Source organism: Micropterus dolomieu, linkage group LG18, assembly GCF_021292245.1.
Source record: "Micropterus dolomieu isolate WLL.071019.BEF.003 ecotype Adirondacks linkage group LG18, ASM2129224v1, whole genome shotgun sequence".
Classification (NCBI taxonomy): Eukaryota; Metazoa; Chordata; class Actinopteri; order Centrarchiformes; family Centrarchidae; genus Micropterus; species Micropterus dolomieu.
In genome coordinates this window covers 11,524,226-11,546,580 of record NC_060167.1, presented here as the reverse complement: position 1 = coordinate 11,546,580, position 22,355 = coordinate 11,524,226, and the positions used below count along the sequence as shown (strand labels likewise).

The 22,355-nt window shown below is 39.8% G+C and overlaps 1 protein-coding gene across 7 annotated transcripts in view; it reads left to right on the top strand.

Annotated features, from left to right (window-relative positions):
- Window positions 1-7,153: 7,153 nt before the first annotated feature.
- anks1ab (ankyrin repeat and sterile alpha motif domain containing 1Ab) overlaps window positions 7,154-22,355 on the top strand; it is a 47,783-nt gene continuing 32,581 nt past the window's right edge. For 4 of the 7 annotated variants that reach the window (XR_006821574.1, XM_046028844.1, XM_046028842.1 and 1 more), the window contains exons 1-2: window positions 7,154-7,608; window positions 22,178-22,250. Coding sequence is in view for 6 of the 7 variants with exons in the window: in XM_046028844.1 (XP_045884800.1) it covers window positions 7,315-7,608; window positions 22,178-22,250 (367 nt within the window). In the remaining variant the exon portion in view is untranslated. Of the gene's footprint in view, window positions 7,609-20,764; window positions 20,918-21,047; window positions 21,113-21,997; window positions 22,017-22,177; window positions 22,251-22,355 lie in introns of those variants that run through there. The other 3 variants (XM_046028846.1, XM_046028847.1, XM_046028845.1) reach the window with 3 other exon arrangements.

Sequence of the window (22,355 nt, the reverse complement as noted above, 5' to 3'; positions counted from 1 at the left end):
ATTCATAAATAAATGTTTAATTCCACCTAATTAGTTGAGGCAGTAACTTAATCCAGTCACGATTAAGGTAAAACAACAAACAGTTAAATTACTGCTTAAGCTAAGGTAACTAGCTTAGCCGTGTAGTAATGGTCATCTTAGTTTTTCATTCTTGTGGGATTTAAATTATTTGGTGTGGTAAAGCTACCTTTAAATCACAAACTTAATTGTAATCAATTGTGAATAATATATTGTATTGATTTCAATAGGAATAGTAATAATAGATAAACAGACAGACACAAAAAGTTTCAATCACAGTAACATTTATTTTCCTAAAAATTAAAGTTGAATGGACCTTTTGTTGTTTTACTGCATTTTCCCCGTTTCATTTTGTGAAGATTACCCAAAGGCATGGTGCAAAAGACAATTTAAGTATGGATCCTCTTACACCTACAATTCTCAATTGCAAAGTCTTCTCATCAGGAGAAGCATAAACGATCTTAAAACCCTTCTGTTCAGCCCTTTGCACTTGTTAAAATCAAGGGCAGCTAGATGTTCAACCAAGTCCTGTTGCCCTTGATTTTAACCTTCCATGGATAACATGATGAATAAAGGTGCAAAATCTGCACTTTCATCATAGCTATTGTGGAAGATTACCAGCAAAAAGAGAGGAGGGAAGTTTCACAAACCATTTCTTTTCCAGCCTCAGAGGCACACACAAAACTGCCTTGAGTATCCCAAATTGTTTCTATCGGGAAGCTGTCTGCACAATTAAGTCTCTCTCTGCTTATCTGCCCTACAGACATTTCTGTTGTTCCCTTCTGTCAGTCAATATGTGCCCATAGTGGCATTGAAAAACCCATCATCTCTTACCATCTCATCTGTAATGGGTTGTAATACAAGGACTCAGCTCTTGTTAGAAATAGCAAAACCCCGTCTTTATCAAAGTATACAAGAGACTGCTTCCCACTGTTGGGTATTGTTCTTAGCTTGCTTTTCTCATTTGCCAAAGGTTTGAGTTTGAGTCAGCTTTCTACTAAGTGAACCTATTCAAGCGCTAAAAACCAAACCCAGGCACATTTTTATTCACTTTTTGAGAATTCACTGACTTTTTTATTTTATATGACAATGTTCAAATCATGCTTCTTTAAGGAGACATTTGACATTTTCCGAGATAAAGACATACATTTTCATGTGCACAAAACAATACAAACATTTTCTCTTTCATAAAATAAGAATGATCTGGTGAATCCAGGTTAACACAAAAATCTCTTGTAATGACACCTTTTAAATCTGAGATAGTCTTGACAGAAAGCTTGGACTGAATACTACAGTGCTGTCTTGCCTTTTACTCCAGCAACAAGTAAAATTGCTTCTAAAAATGTGCTCAATATAGAGTCAAGGGCAGAGTCTATTTTTAAGCAAGAAAAGGATTTTTACTCTCTAAAATTCTTTGATGTTCAAAAGTTAAAAAGGCTAAAAGCCTTTGGCTAAGCACTGTGTATCTAAAGATGAAGGCAGATTTAGCCATAGCACTAAACATTTGCACATAAAAGAATGACTTTTTTAAAGAGATTTGAGACAGTAGGCAGGGTTCCTGCAACAAGGAATGCAACGGATAGCAGAAAGACCTTCCTATAGTGTTTTGCATCTTGAGTATGTGCAAATTCTTCTTTTATAAATGGATTTCCCCCAACTATCAACAGCGATTAACGTCTTTATTCTCAATGTGTGTTCTTAATCTATCTTAACATGCTGTGTGAGCTGTCTAAAATTGGAGGTGGATTGTCTTACAGTATCACTTCCCTGAACAAATCTCTTGACTCTCAGCTGAATATATAGAGCATATCTGATTGATTCATGACTGCCAATATCATTACTATCATTAAGACATACATCTGTAGCACTCTGTGGATGGCGTTACATTGAAAGTCACCTGTCTGTGAACCATCAGCGTTATCTGTGGATTAATTATGGGGCCGTGTACTCTATCAGAAGTGCTTGTTGGATGGTCGAATAGCTTCAGAATTTCTCTCCCCTCACACCGGATTGGGGGTGTGTGGGTGTCCAACCATTTACCTGCCTTCTCATCCTTGGTCATCTGTAGCTCTCTGCATCTTTTGGTCACTAAATTGTCTTTGTCCTTTCTTCCCTCTGAATTTAAATGCGTCCCTCATTTTATCACCACCTCCACCAAGACGCAGTGGATTGTTAGTTATCAGATGTACTTGAACATTTTTGGTGTTCATATATGATGATTTTCTGTGCCAACTGCAACAAAACAGGGAATGTGTTTAATCTGTCAGTGGCTATTGTCATCATCACCCCCCTGATGGGAAATTCAGAAACATGGAGCCTTGCCTATTGTTTTCACCGAGAGCAGCACAGAGAACATTAACCTAACACAGGAAGCTCTGTGTGCCTCTGGCTTCAACACAAACATTACACACACGCACGCGTATGTATGCATACATGAATACTCTGCAGGTGAACACACAGGATATCACGCTATCTCTCATCTTATATACAAATGAAGGAACTACAGTTGGATTCCATGGAGTGCTTCCAGCATGCAGAATTTATCTGTTAAATGTATCTTTACCCTTTTATATGTATATTTGGCCGGCAGCGGTTGTTGTGGCACATGATGCCACGCAGTGTGATATAAAAGAATGAAAAAATGGTTTCCTTTTGAAAAGTATGTAGTATAACTGCTGTAATAACAACACTGATCGCCAGTTTTTGAAAGTGAGAATTCATGGCAATAATGCTGGAAACCCCTGCTCAGAATTGATTGCTCTCTATTTTACATTGTCACAACAATGCATCTTGTTCCAAAGTATCTGCTGGCTATCATCACTTCTCAGAGCCTTCAGATTCAGATTGCTATCCCTCCTTCCATGGGACAGTTACAACTGAACAAGAAGAGTCTACAGCATGCGAGCAGCTCTGTGAGGCTCACAATGACAACACTAATGTTTATGTTTGCCACCTTAGTTTAGTTTATCATGTTAGCATGCTAACATTTGCTAATTAGCATAAAACTTACCAAAAGCTGGGAGAGCATGTGTGAATGTGATTGTTTTTGCCAATATTCTGTCCTAAACCAAAGTACTAGACACTAGCGCCATCATCAGGTCAAAATTTAAGGGGATCACCAATGTTGTCTTTTCAAAATTTCATGGGAATCCCTTTATAGCTGTCAAGAATATTTCATTCAAAACCCCAAATGTGAATCTCATGGTGGCACTAGGGCAATCACAGTCATTAGGATTCATCATCACAGGACCGTGAATGTCTGTAAAAAGGTTTGTGCCAATCCATCTCAAAGATGATGAGATAATTCACTGAATAAGTGAAAACCCTGGAATCACTGATGGATGTCAGGAGATCACCAAAGTCATTAGGATTCATCGTTTGGAAACAATGAATGTTTGAAACAAATTAAGTCCAATAACTTTTGGGACAACTAACCAACACTGCCATCCAGAGATATAAAATGCATGTAAACCACTACACCAGTAGAGGAATGCCAGATCCCTTCACTGTGGGTAACCTCATGTCAGTTTTCCCCTTACCTACAGATGTTGTCAATGCTATTGATAAGAGGGTATTTGAGGAAATTCACAGAATAACCCAGTTAGACGCTGAGAAAAGATTGCATCTCTACCCTCCAGTGTCTCCGTCTCGCTCGCACTCTCTAACACTGATGGATATCCTGCGCTACGTCTTCACTCAGCCATGCACACTTGCCCTCCCATTTCCCTGCTGAGAGGTCAGCTCTGTTCGTGTCTGTTGGAAAGCTTTCACAGGAGCTGCATCTTTAGCCATTCTGACTCAACAGCAAGTAGTTTTGTTGTTGACTCTCTTGTAGTGATTTATTTCATCCCTCTCGACTTTAAAGTATCTTTTACAGTGAAGTCATATTTGAAGAGTGTCGTTTCAAAGTGAGACACCTGTGCTCGATAGCTCAAAATTATTTTAAAATAACACAGTTTTTACTGCCTGCATACTGAATTGGTTTTTGAATGATTTCAGAATCTATACACTGTGTATGATGTTGGCCTGTAAATGACTAAATGACTTTTTCTAGTCTTCTAAGCATAACTTCATATGGTACATTATTATTCCTTGGATTTTGCTGCTTCTCTAGTGATGAACTGTATGAATTCCCATATTTCTGGGCTCTGAAAATGAAAGCTTGGATGAATGGCATCCCTGTTGCCTTGGGGAACAAATGACGTCAAAGGTTAGCATCAGAGCATTCTTGACCGTGACTTGCGGGTTAACGTCTTCTCAAACTCTCCAAGGAGAAAAACACAAACCAAACAAAGTAGTATGATTTCACAGAATGAAACACATGACTGTTATTTAGGTCTATAGATTCCCTAACAAGTAGGGACTTGTATAGCACATTTTATGGTGTTCATGAGAGGCTGATTTGGAGTTTTGCTGCCATTTGCAGATTTGTTTTGAAGCCAAACAGTCTGTCGGAAGGTAATAGCTTCCTAGGTTGATTAACTTTATTAGGTCTTTACCCAGGGGCCTCATTCTGTGTCTTGGTAATGCCTGCTGATCAGGTGGGAATTGCAGGGCACCAAATTGCTAAGAAGGATAATGATTTATAGACTGGAGTTGTTGCGCACTTGCGCAGTGTTATTAAAAATGTCACAAATACGCACAAGAATCCTGAAAAGGCATCTGTGTGTCAGGGAGCACAAACAATTTAGGAGCACACAACCCATATACACAGACACATGAAAACATTGCACTCCAGTGTGCGTGTGTGTGTTTACTGTACACACTGTCTCTCTGTGACTTGCACAGTGTGCATGTCTTTGTTTGAGAAGAGTGTTCATGAGTCACCACTGTCTTTAGCCCGAGGCTCAGCAGCCAGCCAGCTGAAGGAGGGGATGCATGTTTTATTTTAGTCGCTCTAATATGCCGTGAAGACATCATTATCTTGAAACATGTTGTATTCCAGATCCTCTATTGTTTAAAATGGCACAGACGATGTGGATAACTGTTTCATCCACATCACAGTCACAGAGATCATTAGATGTGCAATTCAACGTGCTTCATTAGATGTGGCTTTTGTCATTGCCAGCTAAGCAGTATGTGGTTGTGTGAACCCTCCTTGGCGAGCGAAGGATGTTATCTTTTCTGTCATGCACATACCAGCGCTGCCCATAGGGAAGAGGTGAGCATGCAAGTAACTTGGCTGATTGAGGGCACAGGGCATAGAGGCGCGCTGTGCACAGCTATGGTTGCCTTGAATACTAAGGATGTCTCACAAGAGACCCTTTTGTCAGCATCACTTCCCTTGGAAGTCATGAATAGATCTTTTCTACATTCCTCCCATATCATCAACATTTCCTATCTTGATTTTCTTTACCTCTGCAGATCCCAAAAGTTCATATTTCCCTTATATGGCCAAGTCATAGAACACAATAAAATGTCTTTATGGCATTTTTGGTTTGGTAAATGATATCAGTGACATAATTTCATTCAAATATATTTTTAAAAAGTAGAAAAAACCCAATGTAATCTAATGCTTTTGGCATCAAAATCCATGTTTTGTGGCTGTGAAATGTCGCCACTTTGGCCTAGACTGGATTTGTGTGTAAAATATGTGCATGAAAGTCTATTAGACATGAAGCTCCTGGTCAGGCAGTATTTAGGAGGAAAAAATGGAGAAGCATCCAGAGAAATGTCCTAAATTTTCTGCTACACTTCAGGTCATTGACACTTTTAGTTGTGTTTAGTGTTCAACATAGATAAATGGATGGATAGATAGATCTATGACTCAGAGTTCATGGTGTTGATCAGAAGTTTATAGTAGTCCTTTATCAAGCAGCATCACAGCTCAAATTGGTAACTTCTGTGTGCAGTTAAAGTCCAAACAAATCTGACTCATGCAGAGTGCATGGAAGACAAGCCAACAAGATAATAATCAACCCATGCCATGTGCTACACACTGAGTACCAGCTACTGCCATCAGGGAGGAGGTTAAGAGTGCCATGTTGTCGTTAGAATAGATTATCCCTGCTTTAATAAACATTTAAATAGTGGTAGATCAAATAAGGAAGAAGTCCGTTTAGAAACCAACCAATATATTTGTAGCATAGGTTTTATCTATTTAATGTCAGTGTATGTCTTTTTTTACTGTTTGTGTTATTATCATGTTATATGTTTCATGTTCCCCGTAAATGGCTTACCCTTGTCTTTTATGTATGTGGAAGATTTTTTTATGGATGCAGCATGGGTGGAACTCCAGTCCAAATTTCCTAATGTGGGATAACAAAGCAATATATATGATAGATATTTGTGATTTATTTGGTAGTCCATGGTAGATCATTAAATGTCTGAAACATAATTTATGCCATGTCTGCCCTTGAACAACAATACTAAGCTCAACTTAACTCAGTAACTCCAGTCTCCTGCACACACAGACAGAAAAGAAGGAATCCCGACTCTCCCTCCTTTAAAATGGAGCAGCCACCCAGTGCATCAGTAACCTGATTACCCCAGCTGTCAGTCTGAATAAGGCCAGGCTTTGGGATCCTCCCGTCCTCTGATCCTCAGTATGGGACAGAGCCGATCCTCCTGAAGAGCCTGGAAACAACCCGGGAATGGGACAGACACAAAAACGCTGAGCAGGGTGAAGACTACAAGTCAGCAGGTAATTAGGACTTTTTGTTAATTTCAGCTGACAGTGATGAGTTAAAGTTTTTAACCATCAGACATCAGGCTTTATCTTAAAGTACTATGCATTTGAATGAATCCGTGTGTGTGTATGGGTGTCCGTTATGAATGTCTGTGTCACATGTATATGCAAAGGAAAACATGCATGTGCTTCTTTATTCATCTAATGCTGGTTTTCAGATAATACTGGGAATATTCACGACCACACCATTAGATACATGGCCTGATAAGAAAAGCAGAATATGTGGAAAGTAGAACATGTAGGATTATTTAAACAGTCACAGTTGAGAGGATAAAGGAGGGGGATTCTTTGAGGCAACCAGGGGAGGGCAACAGGATACAACTAGTGGGTGGACCCTGATGATTGTCTCTCACTTACAGGCTCCCTTTCCCTCCAAACAGGAGCACTTTGTGTAATTTGGAGTCAGTTGGTGCACAGGCGAATTTCTCTAGTCTACAATACTTATATTTCATTGATCTGTGTCTTTCAGTACTACCACTGACCGGCTTTCCACATCTTGAAGTTGAAAAGCTCCACAAAGATCCTAGACCCCTCTCTGGACTGACTTGAAAAGTCAGAATACTGCAGGAAACTGAGGACTCTGAGCTGCACTTGGCAGCTCCAAAACAATGGCAGAGCGGATGGCGGACGCCAACCCCGCCAAGGTGATCCAGAACCCAAAGGCTGATGTTAAGAACTCGAGTGAAGTTTCAGCTGAGTCTGTATTGGTGGCAGCAGTCAAAGTCAGACCTGCAGACCTGGGTCTAATTCGAAGCTTGTCCAAGTCAGACTCTGACTTGTTGGCGTCACCACTCGAAGAGGAGGATGGAAATCTGACTGGCCGCAGTGGGTCCGTGTCTAACTGCAGCACTGGGCAGCCGTCCGTGGAGCGCATGTCTTCCTTTGCCTCTGAGTGGGATGAGGTAATACTCGAGCTCTGGGGATGTGAAACAAGTGGGAGTTTGTAGAGGACAGAGGGAGTGGCACTGTCGGTGTTAAGGCATGGGCAGGCTTTCAAGTAGAGTGTGTTAATGTCCTTAAGAGAGAGTGCGTTAGTGAGTGTGAATGTGTTAGAGAAAAGTGAGGCTGATAAGAGAAAAAAAGAAAGAAATGGGAATGGGTGAAACAGCACATTTCAAGAGAGAGAATGGAAGGAAGGAAGGAAGAGGGGGAGAGCAGAGGCAGCAGTATGAGAGTCCAGCAGAAGCAGTGATAGACTGTAGTAACTTTACCCAGGCTGTTGGCGTAGAATGCCTGCGGGTTGGTGCTTGAATGCATGAATGGCTTGATCACTTGCACCGACCTCCCTGTAGCAGCCCTGGCATCCAAGACTAATTGGGCTTGTGCTGTCATTCCACATCCACTCAGTACATGTCTCAGGGGCGACCCACGCTTCCACTGTCTCCTCCTGCACTCCTCTTGGTTCTTTGCTCTGTCTTGCGCCATCTACTTTCAGCTTTGAGCAACCCCCCCTCCCATTATCCCCAAAAGCTTTAACTTGTGATTTTTGAGCACTTTGGAGCGTAAATGCAGTACACCCTTAAGCACTGCAAAGACCATGATATTAATAATGATTTCCTACCAAAACTTCCAAAGGCACTGTGGGGATAATGGCTGATGACATATTATGATTGATATATATATATATGTGTGTATATATATATGATATATTATCATAGTGCACAGCTTACAGGCAAAATTATGCGACTTGAAAAACATCCACAAAGCAGAAGACTAGAACATTTCTGACACTTTCTGCTGGGTGCTTGATCCCTATCACAACAATAAAGATTACAAGAGCTTATTAAGAGGTTAAGTTTTACATGGTGCAATATCTTGTCATGCATAACCAACGATATCTTAGCTAGCAGTGAAACACCTACTGATATTTCTTTTCCTCCTGTGAAACACATACAGTAAGTCAGCATCAGCCTCTTCTGGTTGCAAAAAGAAGCCTGGCTCCATTAGATATAATGGTAAAATGACCCCACTTCTCAGCTGAATAATTACTTCAGTAAACACTTTCCTAATGAGTTTATGGTCTCAGTCACTAGTTTCATGTCTTCTTCAATACAACATGATGTACATTTAGTAAATTATGGTCCCATTTGGAGGAAAATAGACCATGAAGCAGAGTATTCTTCAGGGTGGGATTATCTACCTATCTATTATTAAGTCGTTACCATGGCGACCTGTCAATCAGGCTAGAGGTGACCCATACCAACGACACTGTGTAAATTTAACCAGCACCATTGAAAAAGCTTATTAGGAGTACATTTAGTTTTAAGACTGTTGTTCGCTGGACAAAATTGTCAGCTCTGTTAAAATCACAGTTAACGTGAATTACAGATGCACCTTGCTAAGCAAGATAGCTAGCTCCGGACAAAGCCGTTAGCTCAACCATCTTGTCCAAATATGGTCACATCCAGTGCCGCTGGTTGCAAAAACTCAACATGGCGGCACCCTATCGGCCAACTCGTGGCTTTTGCTGGTAATGCTTATTTGCCATAGTGTGTCTTTGACATGCAACAACCAAGCTCATTTTAGATGTCTAATTTTATGCACAACTGGATGTAAGGATGATTATATTTTCATAGTTTAAAAAATGTATGTATATATACGTCATTCTTTTTAATATAATCATATTGTTTTTCACTTAATCTCAATTAATGTGGTTTCCTGGAATAAAAAGGAAGGGCTACTTTAACAGTAATGTAATACAAAGCTGGAGGTCCTAATCCATGGATAGATACACGATAATAGAAATAGGACCAGGATTTGTCGTGAACTCAACTTAAGTGGTCTTAAGTACGACAGCCCTGCCTATGTAATTGTCACATAACCAGAGTCTGGTCTTGGTTTGCAGTATGTGGAGAGCATGCACCTTGTCCATCATTAGGGCAGTTGGGTTTCACTTCAGAGTACTTAGACATCTTGAACTTTTACTTGGCTTTGTGCACCCCTTTCTTTGTCATCTCTTCATGTCCAGTGCCTGCTCTCTGCCCCACCCCTCTGCTCTCTGACAGAACTGTTTATTCAGGCCATGTTGGGTGGGGTATCCTGTTTCCAAGGGCATCCTGTTTTGCAGCTGCTCCTGAGTGTCTGTTTCTTGTCAAGATTTCAAGGGATTTGTTTGGGTTGGGGATATGGGTGTAGATGTGTGTGGCGGAGGCAAAAATTGACTCTGGCCTGTGAGTATATCCACCACCAAACATTAAAGAAACAGACTAGGTTCAAAGGGAACATGGACTTAAGGTCAGATACAAAATCAAACTGAAATATGTCAGTAAATGTGCACACAGAAAGCAAAAGTACTGAATACAAATGCTGGCATTCTGAACTACCTAAAGGTTCAGTGTGTGAGTTTTAGTGGCATCTAGTAATGAGGGTTGCGAATTGCAACCAGCATCTCATGGTGCATTCACATGCTCCTCAGATGGTCCCATTTCCCAAGTTGTGAAGTTTTTCCAATTTCAGTGTTTGTTCATGTGCTCCTAAGTCGGAATGTAGAATCAACATAGACGCTACAACAAAGATTTGTTGAATTAGCATTATCAGAGCGTATAAACAACATGCAGACATCTAGTTCACTCTACGTGGACAGCAAACTAAGCGTTATAACCATATTACAAATTACGTTTGCAAAATATATATTTTCAATACGCGATTTTGAACAAATCAAAATTCTGTATACTTCTTTATGTCCCATGTACACTTATTTCTTATTCTGCAACTAAGAGTTAAGGAGGAAAATAAGATTCTGATTATTCGACGTCACATGAATGCACTGCTCACCCCTCAGTTCCAAGCTCACAGGAGAAGGTGAGGTGGCCGGCACACTCTGTCAGCTCTTGTGCTAAATAATACATGTGGGCCTCCATTTGTGCAAATTTCTCTTATTTTCTTACTTCTAATAAACCACTAGACTGCTACTACTAGTACTTCTAACATTTCTTGTTCTTCTTCTTTTTCATCTTCTTACATATTCAGTGGCGAAACGTGCTCTGAAAAGCCGTTTGTCCATTTGGGCTACTGTAGAAACATGGCAGTGTTATGTGCGTGTACAAGATAGCTGGACCCAAAAGCACGACAGAGCCAGATAACAGTTCACTAGTCAAAAGGAGTTTATTGAAGAATTAACAGTCTGCTGGGGGCGAGGGAGTGATCCAGGTCCAGATAGGGAAAACCAAGCGAGGTGGTTGAGCTGAAGCTCTGAGGGTGAAGCAGGTGGGCAGGCAAGCGTCTGACAGGCAGGTTTGAGTGCTTCTGTGAGAGCGAGGGAGAACAAACAAAGATTAGCATGAGCAAGGGAAAATCACAAACACTAAATCACTAAGGGAGCAGGCCAAGGCGTGTACCATGGAAGACACGCAGACGATCTGGCGAATACTGGCGTGCTGGACCGAGGTAGATAACAGGCGGTTCATTGGGAACGAGGTGCAGATGTGTGGAGGCACAGTGCAGGAGCAAGGAAAAACCACACCCACCTGTAAACTAAACAACTCACAGGGAAAACAGACAGACAGGCACAATAGGATGGGGAAACAACAGAGAACAAAAGGTAAACAGAGGAGAGGGACCACTGGATGCAACAGGCAGAGAAACATGGCGGCGCAACATGGCGACATCCATGTAAGAGGACCCACAGTGTATGTAGATAGAAATGGTAAAGTATCAAAGGTAATAAAAACATAACAGTTCATTATGTAGGGTCTTTATACACCACTGAAAACATAGTTATGTATAATACATTACATTTCTGTGAATTGATCCTCCTAAATATTACATACTATCTAACATTGTTTATCATTAGTCTAACTGCAACTTTGATAAAGGAAAATACTCAATGGAAAACCTCAAGGACATACACCACATTCACTCTCAGTCCTGTAATAGGTGACTGCATCTGCATCTGATGGTTCAAATGTATGAGGACGTGTTATGATGTCCTCTACCTGACATTTCAGCTTTTGTCAGGTTAGTAAATAATTCTTTTGACATCTAACTGGAGCCAAACTATGGATGCTCACTCTGTATTGTTGCTAAATTAATCAACAAACAAACAAACAAATAAATAAATGAATAAAATAACATGAGAGTTAGCCTGTTCCCCCAGAAGTTTTTGTGTAACTTAAAACATTGTTTTACTTTAAGAGAAATCCCTTCCACCAAAACATTTATGCCTACATGACATCAACTACTGTATATATCAGTTGAATTATACTGTTAATGGACAACAACAGCTGCCTGTGTAACCCGATCCAGCTTAACCCTGTAGCTGTAACGATAAAATGCTAATTACTGGACCTAATTACAGCCGATGTCAGGTGACCCAAGTTTAACCACTGGGTCAATTGTTATGTCAATATGTCAACTGTAAGAGAATGTTTCACTTTTGATTTAGTTAAATTGTCTGTTTTGTTGTCTTCAGTGAAAGTTTATTCTGATAAATCCATTATTTTAATGGAAACTTCATGTAAATTGTTGTAACTTCAGTTAGTTTAGCTAGCTAGTTGCCTTAGGTAGCTAGCTACACTACAACCAAAACCTGCGTATCGTCAAAGCTATCGTTAATGTAAGCTAACATTTCACTTAAATTACCACAAATAACCTTATTATATATGCACCTTGCATTTCCATGACCATTACACACTTTACTAATAATAGAAATGGCATTTATGATTAAGGTGATTGACGTCTTCACCACATCTGTTCAATACTCCAAAAGCAAAGGTTAACACAACCACATGTTAAAGATGCTTGAGTGGCTTCGTTCGTATGTACTCCCAGCAGTATTTCGCAGACGATTACACATGCATGCTTTTAAAGTGCACACAGTACGTGTGTTTATGTGCTGCTATACTTACTAATGGCTGTGGTTTTACATAATACACACAGATTAGGATTCTTAGAAAATGCCCATATTTCTATCATGTCAGTTTCATTCTGTTATAATCTTTTTGTAATTTATATGATGTCTATGTCATTTTGAAATTGATAGTGTGAAAACTGATACACCATAGCTCTAAATATGTGTTATGAACCAAAATGAGTTTTCAACATCTATGAATTTGAATTGGCTACAGAGAAAATGAAAGAGAATGAACTTACAAAAATGTTTGAGAGGGAATATTTTCAAACTACGTGTAAGATAGTTTATAATTTATACAAAGAGCCACGGCAGAGTGAACACATCTGAAGCTCTGGTAAGACAGATGTGGTACATGAATATGAGAGTAGTGGTGATGGTGTTTGCTGGGGGCTGGGTGAGGGTAGTCACAGTCCTGTTTTACCTGTCACATTGCCTGTAAATTTTCACCAGGTATAACACATGACTTGAGATACCACATTGCATCCAACCGACTGTTTAACGCCGTTATCCCACACATTCAAAGGCTAGACCTGTTCAAAATCTATTGTATTCTTTTAGAAATGGAGGTTTGCCATTTTGAAAATAGCAATATGAAGGTTTAAATTTGAAGGGACAGCCAATGTGGCTTCCTAGTTTCAAAACTTTTAAATTATTGTATTATGTTATTTAGTAATGTGACAGTTTTTTAGGATTTAAGTTATAGTAGATGGTTGTATAAAGCATTTTGCTTTAACACTGGTGTGGGTTCATGTTTCATTTCATAGCAATGGCTGTTTAATTATTTAACCATGACCACGAGCTTTCCCTAATCATAGTTAAGCAATTTTGTGATGCAGGTTGTTAAATTAAAAGACCTCTATGATCATATGTCTGAAGTCTAAATATGATAATTGTAACTATAACTATAAGTTGTGTCATTAAGATTCGTACTAGGCAAAAAAAAAAAAGAACACTTTATCCACTAACCGATAAACCGATCTATGAGACAAAGCTATGCACTCATGTCAACCATGTCTCTCCACATTTACAGTATAACCATGAAGGGTATCATGACTTTATTGTTACCACGCTTAGTAGCTTTGTTTATACTGTGTGCTTTCAAAGCTGTCAAATAAATAAAAATCAATCCAAATCATGAGCACTGCTGGATAGAATTATGTCTTGTATAATGTGGAGCTACTGGCCCATCTGTCTTTATTTACAATGATACTGAGGCTGTAATCCTGTTTCCAGATCAGCGCCAGTGAGGCAGGCAGCCTTTTTGGTTAGTTTATTATATCCAGCCATCATTTCCATTATTTGTTCTGTTTTGGGCTTACCGCCATCATTTATGTGCAAGAGACATTTGCTTAGTAGACAATATTATACTCTGTATCTCTAAAGCACATTATTTCACATTATCTCTAACATTGTTTAAGATTATTTCACAGTATCTTTATATTATTATAGCTAACATGTAGTTGAGTAGCCAAGAAAGATGGACGGAAGAAAACATGTAACAACATGAATTTATAGTATATCATATAGCCTCTCTATTACTTCACTTGCTGTGTCCCGATTCCACACTAAGCAGGTTTTGAAGAGGTCTTTTTCATGCTTGAAAATTGACACAATTCAGTATACTCAAATATGTCAGTACATATACTAAATTTGCTTTCTCATTGGTCTTTTGATGGCCTCTATTGCCCCACAATGCAATCCACAACAAAGTGAGAATGAGCTCACAGCTTGACAAAGAGTGGATGGTGTGTTTGCTTTCTCCTTATGAAGTTTAATTTATAGTAGTGTTCCACAGTCACAGTATGATTGATAGGTCATGTCTCTTATTGTTAGTACAAAATGTTAAAGTCATTTCTTGTATTCTATCTGCAAAAAGTACAATATAAAGATTAGCTTACTGTATAGAATTAGTGCTTAATATTGAATTGGGACACAGCTATGGTTTCTGTAGGCATCTATTGTATTTCATTGATCTGTTTTATGGTTATGTTCTTCAAAGCAAATAGCTGACAGTGATTAATTATTATAGAGGTGGTATTTAGACATAAGTGGCTGCTGGAATTGATTGTCTTAATAACTTTCATACAATTATTATACAGTTTAATAATTGCACCATTTTCACACTTTTTCTGTTTTCTGTGCACTTTTGCCATTTCAAAAAAGACGACAGTGCACTATAACCCTTGGCCCAAAATGACTGGCTGGAGCAATCAGGGAACGTGAAACAAATACAAAAGCTGTGGTGACTTCTGCCCTTTTAATTTACATATACTTTTAAAATTACAATGACTTTAGAAGAAGAAACTTTTTGCAGATTTCTTCCAAGAAATATGTCATCGGTCTTCAGCAGTGTCACAGTTTTAAACAAAAGTCACATTCTTTAATGTGGCATCACCAGATATGTTGCTTTTCTGCTGAAATAACTGCTTATAAGTTATAAAGCTCGACTGATACTGAATTTCTGAGGTCAAGATCGATATCAATATTTGAAAGTTAGATTGCAATGAAAGTTGCGGTGATTTGGGGTGTTTTTTGGCGATGAAACTGTGGGATTAAGTGAAAACTGCATGGTAGATGTGTTTTTTCATTACTTTAAAATTATAGTTAAATCATTTAACAGTCCCTCCAGGATTTTGCAGGCCTAACCCTAACATGCACATTTAAACCAGCTTACCTTGATTCTTTCAGTGCTTGCAATTGACCGGGATGCAACAGCCTGTGTTTCAGTGATTTGTCTCGTCTGATGTCCTCCATGCCTTTCTGCCACTCTATGTGTCAGTCATGATTTCGTCTATGTTCGAACACAATACTGCACATTTTGCACAACACTTTACCCCGCTTTGGTAAAGAAGATCGATTCTGTTTTTCACGGTCGCGCTGCATTGTACTCAATGACAAAATGACCCTACTTCTCATCTTATTTATTACTTCAGTGAACATTTTTCAAGGGATTTGTAGAATTTGTCTTAATAGTTGCGATTCCGACATTGCGAAATCCTGGAGGGACATACATAAATTTAAAAAAAACTAAAGAAAGACCAGACCAAAACTGAGGGGATCCAACAGCAATTTCACCCTATAGCAGTCAAACCCTTATAGGCCCAAGTCCATCAAAAACATTCACTATTTGCTATTGTGCCACAGATTTGCTCAATTTTTTTGCCTCTACCTCCATTTGGGAAAATATCCAATTAATTATAATTAGAGTATTAAATTTCATGGTTTACTTTAGGATTTCAGGATTCAAATTTTTCTCTCATGGAACAGTGCCTCATGTATATACTATATATTTTCCAAGGGCAGTGATGCAAATAATGAGTGTAGGCATAATAAGGCCTGTAGAGGAACTTCTTTAGTCTGAGTAACTCAGGATAAAACTGGCCAACTCTTGCCCACTATGGCGCTCACTTAAAAGTAACAAAAACACTGTAACATGTTGAAACTATGTTGAATTAAATCAGCAATCTATTGCCTGAAAAAAGTTACAGACTGTTTCTCATCTAATTTTTCTTGAATCCTTTTGGGCCAAATCAAAACCACAAACCCAAGATCAGTAGCAATTTAAGTTGGGCCAGAAATTATAGTCCATCGAGTGTACAACAAGACTTATTTTTGCAAGACTTTTATTAAGTCTTGTTAAGGATTTTTGTACCCTATCAGTTATTTTAAGTCAATAAGTGTTACTTCTTTCCTGTGTATTTTAACCTGTTTTGAGTTTGAGAAGAAGTCATCATACCTACAGACAATACAGGCTGATGAATTGGTCACAAAGAATCTGTCAACCACTTGACTTGTATTGGAAATAAGCAAAATGATTTCACCTTGCTGTCTGATCTTTTTCACTGCAAAGGTGACATCCCATAGATATTCTTTGCAGTGTGTGCAGGAATTTAAGAGCAGATCAACCTGCATTAACATACAAATCACTTCAGGATGTAGTGCTATCACTCAGTTGAGTTGAGCACTGCTGATTTAATGACAGAGTCCACCCAGAGCCCCATGTGCTTCATAAATGGACTATTAATTAAATTTCTGCGTGAATAGATCTGAGTTAATGATTTCCGTCCTGCTCCCAGATGTTCACTGGAAAGTGCTCTTTGTGTTAAATTTATTCCCATTGAGAGATGGCTTGCAGGTCAGGGTAGCTGGATCTTTCCTTTCCTTCACCTTTCCTTACATGACTAATAAGGACAACTCAGTACTTAACTCAATTCCATGTACACTCACTTACTCATTTTGGGGGATGTACACTGCTCAAAAAAATAAAGGGAACACTAAAATAACACATCGTAGATCTGAATGAATGAAATAATCTCATTAAATACTCCTTTCTTTACATAGTTGAATGTGCTGACAACAAAATCACACAAAAATTATCAATGGAAATCTGTCAACCCACGGAGGTCTGGATTTGGAGTCACACTCAAAATCAAAGTGGAAAACCACACTACAGGCTGATCCAACTTTGATGTAATGTCCTTAAAACAAGTCAAAATGAGGCTCAGTAGTGTGTGTGGCCTCCACGTGCCTGTATGACCTCCCTACAACGCCTGGGCATGATGAGATGGCTGATGGTCTCCTGAGGGATCTCCTCCCAGACCTGGACTAAAGCATCCGCCAACTCCTAGACAGTCTGTGGTGCAACGTGGCGTTGGTGGATGGAGCGAGAAATGATGTCCCAGATGTGCTCAATTGGATTCAGGTCTGGGGAACGCCACCCCACACCATTACTGACCCACCGCCAAACCGGTCATGCTGGAGGATGTTGCAGGCAGCAGAACGTTCTCCACGGCGTCTCCAGACTCTGTCACGTCTGTCACATGTGCTCAGTGTGAACCTGCTTTCATCTGTGAAGAGCACAGGGTGCCAGTGGCGAATTTGCCAGTCTTGGTGTTCTCTGGCAAATGCCAAACGTCCTGTTAGGCTGTAAGCACAATCCCCACCTGTGGACGTCGGGCTCTCATACCACCCTTATGGAGTCTGTTTCTGACCGTTTGAGCAGACACATGCACATTTGTGGCCTGCTGGAGGTCATTTTGCAGGGCTCTGGCAGTGCTCATCCTGCTCCTCCTTGCACAAAGGCGGAGGTAGCGGTCCTGCTGCTGGGTCGTTGCCCTCCTACGGCCTCCTCCACATCTCCTGATGTACTGGCCTGTCTCCTGGTAGCGCCTCCATGCTCTGGACACTACACTGACAGACACAGCAAACCTTCTTGCCACAGATCACATTGATGTGCCATCCTGGATGAGCTGCACTACCTGAGCCACTTGTGTAGGTTGTAGACTCCGTCTCATGCTACCACTAGAGTGAAAGCAACGCCAGCATTCAGAAGTGACCAAAACATCAGCCAGGAAGCATAGGAACTGAGAAGTGGTCTGTGGTCACCACCTGCAGAACCACTCCTTTATTGGGGGTGTTTTGCTAATTGCCTATAATTTCCACCTGTTGTCTATTCCATTTGCACAGCATGTGAAACTGATTGTCAATCAGTGTTGCTTCCTAAGTGGACAGTTTGATTTCACAGGAGTGTGATTGACTTGGAGTTACATTGTGTTTTTTAAGTGTTCCCTTTATTTTTTTGAGCAGTGTAGTTTGTGTGGCTCTTGAACTGAACATTACGCAGAGAGGTATTTCTGTTGCTTAGCCTATACGCATTGATATAAATGTGCTAATTGGTGTACTTTACAGGTGCTGGAAGTTCGATTTATGCTAAGCTAAGCTAACCGTCTTCTGGCCGTAGATTTATATTTACCAGACCAATATGAGAGAGGTATCAATCTTTTCATCTCATCCTCAACACAATAAAGAAAAGTATCAAACCGTTTCTTTAGTATTTGTTACACTTTAAAGTACCTTTACAACCTGATTCTCACCTAACTGCCATATGTACCTGCTGATTAAGGCTGAAGTGGATTTAGTAGTAAAAAATACTAATAGGGCTGTCGTGCAGTGGTTAGTGCTTGTCACCTCACAGCAGAAGCGTCTGGGTTCTACGCTAACCCAGTGCCAAACATCTAACTATTTATACAGTGGATGAGGCAGTGTGTGCATGATGTTACGAAATATTTCAGCACTTCCTTAGAAGCAGCATTTTGATAACAGGTTATAATAAAGGTGCACTTAAGCTTAGATGTGATGAAGCCCTGGTACATGTGTGTATGATATAGAATGTAACTGGGTTAATTCAAAGAGTAATGTGAGGTCTGTATTGCTGGAGGCATATGCCATGCGTCCCACGTGCCTGACTTCCAAATGAATCAAGGCTTTTCCACAGTGTTGATGCCACTAGCGAAGTGCATAGGGCTTTCTCAAACACTAAATATTACATCAAATAAGCCTGGCCGTGTCTCTAGTGTCACTAGTGAAAGCAGAATCAGCTTTTCAGGCTTGCAAAAATCTTCATTGCTGATTGTGAATAGATTCTAAATTTAGCTCCCAGCCTGATTTGCCAGTTCACACATACAATTTTAGGTGACCACAGCCAGCTAATTGTCTTGTTTCAAATTGTCAAAACATGTGCTTGGAGACATTCACTTAGAAATAGCCAACTAATATGAAATGCTTTATTTATTTAGTCTATTCTCTTTATAATGGGGTGAATGGTACATTTGTTCTGTGCATAAATAAGGTCCTGTTGTCCTTGAAGCATGTAGTGTCAGCAAGCAGTGTGGTTTTCTGTAGACAAATTGCTTACACTTATCTAGTGATAAGTGATTACTATTCAAATATGCAGTACATATGATAAGACCCAGACTGTTTGCTTTTGCTGGAATATCATGAGTCATAATATACCACTGTGTATATTTACGTGGAAGAAATATGACATTGGGTTCTTCAAAATGAAATGTCTGTTCCAATCGAGATGAATGAAATCAGTGAAACACAATGCTTGTTTTTGAATGTTTAATAAGAGGGGACAGAGATGGGACAGTTTAGGATAACACCTCACCTGCTTTAAATGGCCTTATCCTATTCAGTTTTTATGCTGTTTTATTTAAAGGAATAGTTTGACATTTTTTAGAAACAATGAAAAAAAACAATGAACAAAACATTGTTGAGAATTAGATGAGGAAGATTGCTACCACTCTTAAATGTGTGCATTCACTATGAAGCAGCTGGCAAGCTTAGCATACTAGCATAAAGACTGGAAATTGAGAAATATGCCTAGCACAGTCTGAAAATAAGTGTAAACATAACAATTTGTCATTTTACATCTTTTTTGGAGGACTATTTTTTGGCTGGACACTATGAACTTCTGTCACCACCATGAAAGGCAACCAGCCTAACCCCTCTTAAAACCACAATTTGTATTAGACACATATATAAAGTGTTAATTAGTGAGCTTTAGAGGTGCAGGTAATTTGATTTGCATCCTTAAGACAGAGCCAGGCTAGCTGTTTACCACTGTGCTAATGACATACTGCATCTAGCACCAAAAGCCTTGTTTTAACTTGAGTTATTGTTCAGTTATCCAGCAAAATAAACAAAAGCAAGCAACCTGGAAATGTTGTTTGCTTTGGCTCTCCTGGAAAGTCAGAGACTACTTAAATAAACATTTTTGTCTCTAAGCCCCTAACCAACTCTTCTCTGAGTTGCTCTGTAATCTCCTGCATGCAACATTGTGCTCTCTTAACCTTGCAGTAAGCTGTTGCCTTTATTCTTTGAAGTTTAAATAATACAGGTCTGAGAGGGAAATCAAATACTCACTAAAAAACAGTCACAGCAACAGACCTAAATCTCTGGAGGGAAGGGGCGTAGGTATAGACAATGCAGCCACAATGGGACCCATGAGGGGTACATGGTAAACATAATTCAAAGTTTATTAGTCAGCACGTGCACACCCAATTGACATCTAACAATGTTACTGATTAAAATCAAGTAGTACATATACACTTATATGTGCATTTCCCCCTTTGCCGTGGTGTCTAACACTACAGACTTTTGTGGGTAAAACTACTGACTGCAAGCAGTAGGCTATAAGGTATACAGTGAAATATAAAAAATGTATTCCACAGATTCCACAGAATGAATTTAGTCTTATTTTCTTTGCTATTCGTGTCACATAGCCCACATGTGCAGTGATGATTGCTGGGTAATATGTATATGGCTGCCCAATCTTAAGTTTGTATTTGAACATGTGACAAGACTCCAGAAACAGGGTGAAATGCAAAATCTGCCAAGTAGACTAGCTGAGCACACGTGCAAGCTAGTAGTCATTGAAAAGTTATTTCAAGAAGAGACAGGAGAGAAAAGAACTGGAGGAGAGGATCGCAAAGCTCCCAAATAAGATTGTTTTGGATTACTGAGGACATTATCAAAGATGTCGCTCAATGCAGGCGCATCGGGTGCCTTTCAAATAGGTAAGTAACTTTTCAAGTGGTTTTTCAGTGGATTTGGTGTGGCGGCCGTGCCGCTGTTTTAAAGGCTGTTATCATTTCGGGGTCAGCTCGCCGCTGAGTAGGCCTACCTGGTTAATAGTGTGGATGTGCGTGTTGGAATTAATCTGTGTGTGCGCCTTTGCTGGTTTGTTTTCAGAACATGGCATTGAGTTATGAGTAGGCCACTTTTCTTTCTTATTCACCATAATGTCTTGGCTCTCTGTCGAAGAGGAATGTGGTTGTCGTGATTCGGGAGGTTATTGTACTGAAATTGCACGAAAAAGTCTGCGTCATTTCAGCACAGTGGACACCCCCTGCACTCAGCTGTTTGTAGTGAAGTTTCAGGATTTTGACAATGACAGCACTGGCCATGCTCCTAATAACTTTCTCTTTGACTTCTGTATTTTGCAATTATAATAGTCTAGGTGACAGATTCTAGTCGAGGTGACTCTAAAATCCATCTCATGATGGTACTTTGCTTTAGACTGATGCGTCCAGGCGCACGCAACACAGATGCAGCAGCAGCGTGTGTGTTGGAGAGAGATGCACAAAAAGAGAACTGAAGAGAATTTAATATGTTAATATGGAAAGGAATCTATTTAAGGAGCTTTAGGTATTTACTTCATCTTATCTTATCAGTTGTTAAAAGGTGCAAAGGAAACAAGGGATACAAATATGCCAGTCCAGGGTTCCCTTCTAGTCACAAACACAGCGAATGTGTGCACGTGCTTCCTAACTGTGTAGCCCAAGGGCCCATCAAAACAGCCTGCACTGGGGCCCGTTGTTACTACCTTACGCCGCTGCTGGAGGGTCAGTTCTGTGCACTGCCTATGATAATTTGGAGTTTCAGTAGATTCTAGATTGAAATTCACCTTATCACCCCGCTGTGTTTTTGCTGAGTGGTGGGTTAGTCATTGAATTGCTGTACACGTTGGACTGTTGCTTGTAATCCATCATTGTAAAGCATCCGGCCTCCTTCCCAATACTCCCAGCAGCAGCAGCAGCAGCAGCACTCACTGTCATAACTCCTTACCCAGTGCCATTTATTCAGTGTTCCTGTTTTATAATTGGTTTGGCTATGGTAGGATGGAGGAGCTTTAGACAGGAGTTTAATGCATGTTTTGAATTAATGGAAAATGTTGATACAGACTGAAAGAATGTCAACATCCCAGCTGCTTTTATTCATTAGGAGTTGTTTCAATCAAATCAAAGTTGATTATTTTCTCTTGTTCTCTTTAACAGATTGAGAAGATCATGAACTTAATTGGGGCAGGCATTGAAACTTCCAAAAATAAACAGCCCACACCAAGCTCAGGTAATGCTTCACCACCTATTCTATTATGTTTCCATGATGATAGAATTTCTCGTTTATTCAGAATGGAGTGTTCCCCCCCCCCCCCCCCCCCCCCCCCCCCCGCCC